Consider the following 9,972-nt stretch of genomic DNA (forward strand, 5'->3'; position numbering starts at 1 on the left):
TTGTCACTTCCTGGCTGCCCTCTAATACAGCATGGCCCTGCCCTGTGAATGTCCAGACTACTATTGTTCCATAGTTATGCTCCCTTTTTTGGCTGCTGCGTGGGTTTTCTAATTAGCATGTACTTCCAAAGAGGGACCAGGGTTCTCCTTGACTGCAGTGTAAAAGGAGGGAGGAAGAATGGATACAGGTCCCTGTGTGATCCTGCGTGATTTCTTGCCAATTTGGGACTCTAAGGGACAGGCTTTTCATTTCCTTGTGTTACTGAGAGTTTAGTTTTAAATTGACTGACCGTATAAGCAAGGCCTTATCAATACAAATTGACTAATCTCAAAGTTTTAAACTACCTCAGATACTTTTGTGAGAGAGATGCTTGTTAAGGAGAATAAAATTATTCTTATCTGTCAAGATTCTTGACATGGAACAAAGATTAAGGGGAGGCAGGCAGAGGAGTTTGTAGTGGCTTGTTTATGTTGAAAATTGACTGAACAGTGGGGGAGAAAAGTCTGATTTTTGTTTATTTCCCTTTGAAAAAAAAATGTAATTGGTAAGTCATGAGTTTTAAACCTTACTAAATACTGTTCAGTATTTGTCATTGTTTGAGTATATAGTGGCTGTTTAGAACAAAACATGTATTGGTCAAGAGAGGTGATTCTCCCCTTTCTTTCATGAGACCCTACCTGGAGTATTGCATCCAGCTCTTGCAGCCCCCAACGCAAGAGAGATGTGGAGCTGCTCAAGGAAGTCCAGAGCAGAGCCATGAAAATGATCAGAGGGCTGGAGCACCTTTTCTATGAAGACAGGCTGAGAAGAACCAGAGTTATTCAGCCTGGATAAGAGAAGGCTCCAGGGAGGCCTTATAGCAGCCTTCCAGTATGTAAAGGGGCCTAGAAGAAATGTGGAGAGGGGCCCTTTGCAAGGGCATGTAGTAACAAGTAAAGTGGAAATGGCTTTAAACTGAAAGAGGATAGGTTCAGGTTGGGTACTGGGAAGAAATTCTTCACTATGAGGGTGGTGAGGCACTGTCACAGGTTGTCCAGAGAAGCTGTGGTTGCCCCATCCCTGGCAGTGTTCAAGGCCAGGTTGGGTGGGGCTTTGAGCAAGCTGATCTAGTCCTGAAGGTGTTCCTGCCCGTAGCATGGGGGTTGGGACTAGATGATCTTTAAGGTCCCTTCCAACCCAAACCATTCTGTGATTCTGCTGCTCTATCACGTAACTGTTTTCATGAGGTGGGTGGTTAAAGTTAACATAGGTTATCTGACTGGTCACTATTGCATTCTGGGTTTGGTTCCGTGTCATATTTTGGTGATACAGGAACATCTGTGTGTGATTGACATCCTTGTCAACACTGTAGGTACCTTTAGGTAAGATCTTGATTTGGAGTTTGGAGTTTGTGTGTTTGAAAAATAAAAACTGCTTATTGGCATGCTCATTGTTACTGTAATTAGTTTTCCATGCTGCAGTGATTTGTTGCTGGAAATAGGGGAAAGGATGAAACACTGAAGTGATAAGCTGGGAAACTGTAGATACTTTTATTTCATTGTGTATCCCATTAAATTTCTTCTGTAATAGTGGTATGCACCATAAATTACCTAGCAGTGCTTTCTATTTTTGACTCAAATTATACACGCAGGTTGTTTTTTAGTTTTCTTTTGCATTCAGTCTGATGTCGAAACAAAATTATATGTTTGGTAAAGGGTGGCTGAACCAAATAACTGCTATAGTCCCCTGGATAATAGCAAGTTACTAAACAAGTACTACAGCAGTCTGTTCATTGTTGTGCTTCGTGCAGTTGTGCTCAGTTAGTGTTCATCTCTCAACTTCTTACAAACCACTTTTGTTTTCTGACACCCAAAACTAACTATGATATATTAAAAAGCATACCATCTTCCTTTAACAAATAAACAAGTACACGTTTGTTTGTGAAATGACCAAAATGATAATAAAATGCATGTTCTATGCAAGTTCTTTTGAGAACTTTCAAAAATATAAGAATTTTTTTTTTTTTTTTTAGAGATGCTATGTAAAGGAGTTTTCCACTTGTGAAAACTTGAGCACAATGCAAAAAATTCATTGTGAGGAACAGTAATAGACTAAAGTCTCTTCTTGCTTCCTCTAGAAATGTTTTAAATACAATGTGGAAAAAAATCCTATCAATAAAAAGAAGGTGGGAAAAAAAATACAGTTTAAATACTGAAGTCAGAATGTGTATTATATGCTTTGTTTCTAGTTATCATCTGATACCATGTGAAGAAAGTATAGGTGGAGCTATTCAGACATACTGATTTCAGATAATGTACAACATGTAGAGTTATTTTTAAGAGCACATGTAGTAGTTGTTGGCCAGACTCATCTTAGTTCCTTGCTTTGTGAAAATTAACTTTCAGTTGTGTGCACTTCATTATTTTAAGGCCATTTTTCAAGTCTGAGAGCACTGAAAAGCAGTAGAACACAGCTTTCTTAAGAACCGTTCTCTTGGAGTTGAAAGCTTCACAGCGTGTTAGCAGAGCAGTGCTCATATGTGAAACATAGGTAGTGCAGACATTTTGGAAGTGTTGAATAAATCCTTTGTTCCTTTGGTCCTATAGGACTTGGCTTTCATTTCAAGTTAGAGGTCTTAAAATATTGAAGAAGCTGTGACTGTAAGAGAGCTGTAGTTTTTAATTGGGTCCAGCTCCTTTTTCTTAGTTGAACCATCTGCATTCTTTCACAGTCAGATGCCAGTTACACACTTCATCTAAGGGCAGAAAGGGACAAGAAACCTCACTCAAAGGCGGGGGGGGAGGGAGGGAACAATAGCAACAGCAAAAGCCCCGACAAAATTATTTTGTGAATGTGCAAACATTTCCAGAAGTCATTCAGAGCGGAGGGGAGACACTGCTGGTCCATAGATGGAGTCTGTTACTTTAGGCTTTGTGTTCTTGTCTCTCTCTCTTGCAAAGTTCAGGGCTTATAGAGATCAGAAACAGTACTCTGCTCAGTGCTTATGGGTGGAAGGCTTTTGGCTTGTCCTGTCACGAACAGAGTCATCTAGAAACCAAGAAGCTGGCTGTATTAGTAAATGACTGTTTTCCTTTTTATTTTTTTATTTTATTTTTTTAACTTTTTTTCTTTAACTAGATCTCTTTCTGTCTTACGCATTTCCTTATATCATTGATACTAATGTTCTTGTAATCTGAGATAAATAGCAAACTTTTGTGCCTTGGGTCTCTTGCTGTCATTTTGTGGGACGCTGGTTTGTATACTAGGTTACTAGGAGTCTCTTCCTGGTTTTTGTCTTCTGTGGGAAGTGTTGTTCTTCCACTAGAAGTGGCTAAAACATGTGGGAAAGCTGAGGATTTTTAAGTTGAAAGTAACTGGAGAAATGCTAGTTAATACTTCTGTTTCTACTGACTAGAAATCAGAAAAAGAAGATAAGCTTTGTGCCTGACCAAGGAAAAAGGCATTTATAGTATAAACTAGTAAACCCAACCATTAGGGAAGGATGGGGACACCCAGCTCCTGAAGATGTCTCATCCTGCCTCACGTATGACCAGATATGTGCATGCTGTGTGGTCAGAGTAAATTCATCATTGTCATAAAACTTGCTGTTGGTGTGTAGTGTGCAGCATGGTTGGGAATAGTGTTTAGGGCCTGTAGGTTGAGCTGAAAGTTCCTCATGCAAGTGGTGGGGGTAGAAGACCACAGATAATTCATCTGACTGTCAGTGTGCCAAGGGCCGCTAACATCTTGTCACCCTTGATCAGAATCCCAGAATGTCTTGGCTCTGTATTGTGCCACAGGAACAGTATATTCATATTTGGTGGGTCTGTCTTCCGTGTTTTGTACCTGGAAAACAACAGCTGAGTGATTTGTAGACCATGCAGTGGTGACTGTTTTCATCTTTACTCCATTTTAAATTAGTGTCCAAATAACTTGTAAAGTATCAGCTACCTTACTCAGTTATGTGCGCGAGAAACTTGACAAGAAGCTTTTTAATTAAAAACTTGCACACTTGCTTGGGTAGTGTGTTCAGTTTAGTGTTCTGTCGGCTCACCGTTACCACTAAATCTTCAAACCCCTTATGGATAGCCACTTTCTAATTAAAGCTTTCTCTGTGTGGGCATCCCAGGTGTATGTTACAGGAACTGTTATGCTCGTAAATACTTGGCTTTGGATAAAGTTGTGCTTGTAATTAGGAGGAGGTTTGGGTTTTGTTTGGTGGGGGGATTTAATTCCTCACCATTTGTTATCCTTGAGATTTGTTTGTATTCCAAGAATGATTCATTTCGGTAATAATTTTTCTGGAAGTGTTACGAATTCAATGTGTCTTGTATTTCATAGTTGCACTGTTAGAGAAAAATAAGCACTGATTTTTATTTTCTCAGAAGAAGTAATATTTTTAAATGAGGTAACAGGGGGTCCAAGAAAAAAGTACCCTGGGAATCACTTCCTTTTAGAAGCATGATACACTCAAGACAGTGTAGCCTGCAGCCACAGAACTTCTGTATAATCTGATTGATTTTGTCATATTGCTCTGTGGAGGAATCTGTTTAGAATTAATAGGTTGTAGTGGTTTTTATAGTGCATTTAAATGTTGTAAGAACCAGACAATGTTAAATAATTGAGAAAATCTGGATGTTGTGATACTGTTTACTGATATATTTAAGCAATCATAAAGAAAATGGGTTTTGAGTAGATGTTATAGGTAAACAACACATGGTGGTCTGTTTTAACTGGAAGCCGTAATGTAATGGTTGCTTCTGCTAATGAGAAGATGGATAATATCCCCCCATACTTACTTTCTTGAAAAGATACAAATTGTTGTTTGCTGTAGGCACAATGATGACAAGCTGTTCAGAATTTGCCTTACTGAGAACAGCGTGTATCTGGTTTTGAAGTACGTGGGAGCATTACATTAATGTCAAAATGTATATATTCAACTGCAGTTCTGCTTATTTGTCTGATTGTAACTGGGACTTTTCTCTCTTCTCTCTTTTTTTTTTTTTTTTTTTTTCCTTCAGGGAAACTGTATCAATCTGACCGATGCCTTGACTCTATATGAAGAACAGCTTAGCAGGCTTTATTGTCCTGTGGAGTTTTCAAAAGAAACTGTGTGTGTTCCCTCTTACATGGAATTGTATCCTTACAAACTGAAAAAGAGTGGAGAGTGTGTATTAATAAATCAAGCAAGACTAGATCGCTTGGAGGTAATGAACTTGAGTGCAAGAAGGCAGTTCTAATTTAAACACTATTACTCTTTTTTTCATAGTAAATGAACTACTGCAGTTTTATTTTGAGGATAATTTCAGGAATTGTTTTTTTTTAAAGGTGCCATAAATTTACAGCTGGTGAAATGATTGTCACCTTCAAAGATCAGGCTATGGTTTTGTTAACATTTTTGAGTGTTCCAAGTGTATTGTTTATGTGATGTAGGATAAACTGTAGGATGAGGGTAATGCTGCCTGGGAGTTCTGGCAAGGCTATCTTCCCCCATCCTTCCCAAAAACCCACCCAAACTCACTTAATACAGATTAGCACGACCCAGATCTTTAAATATGCTTGTATCTATTGAACATGCATATAGCTCAGCCTGCATATTTTTAATGGAAGAAAAAAGTGATTCTTAACAATAATTACTAGTTAGCATTACTAAAAATCTGTGGGTGGAAGGCGAATTATACAAGGAGCTGGAAGTTTCAGCTTGAAGGCATTGGCTCTAGAGGGGTATTTTGATCTGCTATACAGTGGTTCTGCTGGCTGCATTTGCCTTGAGTGTTTACCACTTTTGTGTGATCTTCCAGGAAATGTTTCTGCAGGGTAGTGCCTGCTGTGGCTGTCCCTCTCTCAACAGGAGAGATCTTTCCAGGATCTGCTTGTTCATAATACATGATGCATGTGAAACTGCTACAGCCTTTCTTCTGTGTGTTCATTTTGCCTTCTCTGTCTCCAATCTTCTTACTGTTTAATGCTGTAGCCTGCTGTTCTGTACTCCGTACTGACTGTAGCAAGCTCCTTCTGTTTCTCATTATTTTCAGCTCTCCAGTGAGACTCAGATTTGATCTTAATCTTTTTAAGATGAAAATGGAAGAGTGAAAGAGAATATGAAGATATTTGCCCTTGTAGCTTTTGGTTTCAGAGAAACTGGTTATTTTTACCTTTACAGCTTCCAGACCTTAATGTAACATGTATGTGATTTGAAGTATGCATCCTCAGAAAGTCTTCTAAATACTTACTGCTTTTTTTTTTTTTCAGAAGTATGCAAAATGTTTCTAACTTAATTAAATAAAAATGTTACTTATTTAAAAAAAAAGTATTCCTAGTAATATAACAAATACAAAATATTTTTAGAAATAGGTTGGTTAAAACTGGCCACTAAAGTGTAACAGCACTTGAAAGTGAAAGTTTTTGCAGAAATGGGGCAAACTTCGTAAGTTTGCTTTTTCTGAATGAATTAACAATGATACAGTGGTATAGGTATCGGAATCTTAAAGAAGAAGTCATCTCGATGACTTCAGAATAGCCCAGAATATGTACTCGAACTTAATTTGGCCTTGGACTTCTGGTAGCCCTTTAGTGCATTTCAGGTACAGGTTTATACTTTTCTTGAAATTTACATATTCTCACTTGGGAATCTTTATCTGAATGGAAGTTTATACCTAAATGCTGTTTCTTAGACGACTGAAAGATGTGATGGTTTACAGTAGAATTATGACAGGTAATTAAAAATGAGGGGTTTATTTCTCTCTGAAGAATCCGACACATTTGTGGCATTCATTTAAGTGCCCGAAATGTCTTGAGCCGTTTGAACAAATCTTTTCACTTACACAAATGTTAATTTCTGTAACCTGACCAGAAGTTACCTGCGTGGGTACCTAGTGGACTAGCCAAAGTACTAAGCTGGCTTATCACTTTATTGTTACTTGTTTTGCCTACTTAAAGAATTGTTGTGTGTACTTGTTAACTTGAAATTCTGGTGTTTACCAGAGTTGCTGAGGGAGTTGCCTGAAATTCAACAGAATTGACATATTGAAATAATAAGTGGAAAAAAAACTACTTCCTTTTTAACTGTGTACTACAAACTTCGAGGTTTTTTATCTCCTTAACTTCTTATTTTCTCCAGATGGGTGTTCTACACTATTTGGAAGAAACAAACGGACATGTGAACATCAAGATTATTTGAGATTATTCTAAATGTACATGCTGCATGGAGCATATAGGCCTGCCACGTGCTGCATATTGTCATCTTGAACCTTTAAATTATATGCTGTAGATGATCCTGAAACTTAGTCATACTATTGATTGTGAATTCTTTAAATGTTTTTATTATTATTTTAATTTAAAAGCAAATGGAAAATGTATATTTTGATGAGCTAGGGTGTTATTTTTGAAAGTCAACTTAAAGATGAATAAGCAGCAAACCTATATAGCTGCTGAATGCACTGAACCTTTAGAATGTGATCCTTTTTATTTTTTGTAGATCTTCACAAGCTGATTAAAAAAGACATCTTTAGCATTTCACCCCTGAAGGGTCCATGGAGTTTGTGGATTGTTTTTTTTCTACCAGATTTTTTTTATGGTGCTTTTTAAGGATGGAGGGGTTTTTTGATTTTTAAAAATGAACATTGCAGTGCTTCCGTACAGAGAAGGGCATAATTAAATAAGGAAAATAATTTCTGAAAGAATACCCCAAACCCTTCATTGTAAAGGAATAAAGCTAGTCTTTAATTTTGTTTATTCTCTCTAGTTTAATTTGCTGTAATCTCTTCTGCAGGAGAAGCTTTGACCTTTCACCTCATGGAATTCTTTAGCTGCTGCCGTATTGATAATTTAGATTTTTAATAGGGATTTAACAGTAGGTTATAGAGGCACTTTGAACCCTGTTGGCATGAAAATTAAAGCTGGTTTTCCATCCCACCACACAAAATGCAAGAAATTGAGTGTAATGGGGTTCTTGTGGGCATATGTTCCCCAACCTTATGGGAAGCACTAGGTTTTTGAAGAAAGAAATTTTGCTTTAGAGGGTGAAGAAATGTGGGTACAATTTAGATTCATGTACGTCAGTACTGAATTTTTTGAGGCAAGTATGTGTACTTCAATAGGGTAAATCCTGGTTGTATTGCCACAGGTTGACAATGTTGTGTGGGGCTCTTGCTGAATTAGGTCCACTTGCAGTATAAAAATCAGTGGAAGCTGGGTTGCATTATAGTTTTGTTCTGAAAGATAAGGCATAGCGTAAGGTGTCCCTGCCCACGGCACGGGGGTTGGAACTAGATGATCTTAAGGTCCTTTCCAACCCTAACGATTCTATGATTTTTCTCTTTCTCATGTTGTCTGAAAAGTTATATTTTTGTAAGAATGTCCAATGTATTGACTAAACCTTTGCTTTCAGTGTTTAAAAGATCCCACTTGAAGGGAGATGGGAAGGACTGTCACCCTTCTGTGCATTTCCAAGATAGAAAAAGAAGTGCGCTATTTCCCTAAACATTTTAATCCTGGGCCATAATGATTTTTTTTTTAACACCTATTATCAACATTTTCTTTGTTTTGTTAGAGGGAGTTAAGCTCACACACACCCCCACACCCCCCAAGATACTATTAATGAAAACAAAACAAACTACTACTAAGATCTGTATTCTTAAATCATACATAAAGAAGAATTTTACTATGTCCAACATATATCAGCTGTTCATGAAATCAAGTATTATATGTCGATTTCCAGATACTGGAAAACTTGAAAACATTTTCTCTTCATTTGACATATAATTGTGCCATCAAAATGCTTTCAGTTTGGAGAGCCAATAGAAGTATTCTTCACTTTTACTGTTCTATGTTATTGCATTTAATGTTAATTTCTTAATGTACATGGGTCACAGTTCTTCTGTGCCCTACACCTTATGCATCCCTCAGTACTCCCAAAGAGCAGAGCCTCCCTCTAAGCAGGAGGAGAGAAGTTTCTTGCATTCCCCCGAGTGTTTTAGCTCTCTTGTATACCTCCCAGAAAATACTTTGATATTATTGCCTGTTACTTAGTAGTGACCCTTCATTTATGATACCGGACTGCAATCTGTATATTGTATAACTGCAAATTAATGCAATCCTGTAAACACTTACATGTACCCTTAACTTTGCAAACATGAATATTCCCATTGATTCTTACTGTTTACTCATGTAAGTGAAATTAAGCACATGGGCATTCACTGGGATGGGGTTTATGGCATATATGTTCCTGAGTGAACTTGATAGGTGTAGAAATTGGTCACAGGTGGGGGTGGTTGAAATTGGTCACAGGTGGGGGTGGTTGTTGTCTAGCAAAGAAACTTGTGAACTGGAAGGTGACTTAATATGCTTGCTGGCTTGCTGTACCAATGCTAGCACTTTCTTTAGCATCACTGCACAAGGCTGCCAGAACACAAATGCTGGGTGTGCAGGGATGTTCTATGATCGGTTCCCAGAATGATGAGGGGACCTGAATTATATATTCATAGGTGAAAGGCAGCAGTGCTTGCAAATCTTTCATTTTCAATTGATAAAGAGAGTTGGAGGAATTTTTTTCTGTAAACTTTTCTAATGTAGGATTTTTTCTAAGTGATACATGCAGTATAAAGCAATTCAGTAAACACTGAACTTTGTATTTTTTAAGTTGCTGAATTGATTTTGAGCAAATACATATACACTGTCAGTCCATTTGTTGTTGTAGTGTAGATTTCTAAAGGAAAAAAAAGACTCTTTGTATTAGAATTTTCAAATGCAAACTGCTACAGTTGATTATCCATGTTTAAGGCCAGTGGGAAATAGCTATGGTTGCTGCACTGTGTATGCAAATAGTTCATGAGATCTGGTTGCCATTAGGGTTTTCTGTAATAATTCTTTGCACCAAATGCTGCTTCCACCTTGAAATGTAATCTGTTTCAAAGCTTGATTGATAGTAGTTTGTGCAAAGAGAAGACTGATGGCATTGTATCTACTGCATCAGTGCAGTGCATGTGTTAAAA

General features: G+C 37.6%; 1 protein-coding gene across 1 annotated transcript in view; it reads left to right on the forward strand.

Annotated features, from left to right (window-relative positions):
* SMS (spermine synthase) overlaps nucleotides 1-7,506 on the forward strand; it is a 44,875-nt gene extending 37,369 nt beyond the window's left edge. Inside the window, exons 10-11 of the mRNA XM_057419560.1 lie at nucleotides 5,002-5,117; nucleotides 7,101-7,506. Coding sequence (XP_057275543.1) covers nucleotides 5,002-5,117; nucleotides 7,101-7,143 — 159 coding nt within the window. The 3' untranslated portion in view covers nucleotides 7,144-7,506. The remainder of the gene's footprint in view (nucleotides 1-5,001; nucleotides 5,118-7,100) is intronic.
* Nucleotides 7,507-9,972: the final 2,466 nt, after the last annotated feature.

This window comes from Pezoporus wallicus, unplaced genomic scaffold (assembly GCF_028554395.1).
Source record: "Pezoporus wallicus isolate ANWC-B61680 ecotype Strahan unplaced genomic scaffold, APGP_CSIRO_Pwel_v1 contig_5767, whole genome shotgun sequence".
Classification (NCBI taxonomy): domain Eukaryota; kingdom Metazoa; phylum Chordata; class Aves; order Psittaciformes; family Psittacidae; genus Pezoporus; species Pezoporus wallicus.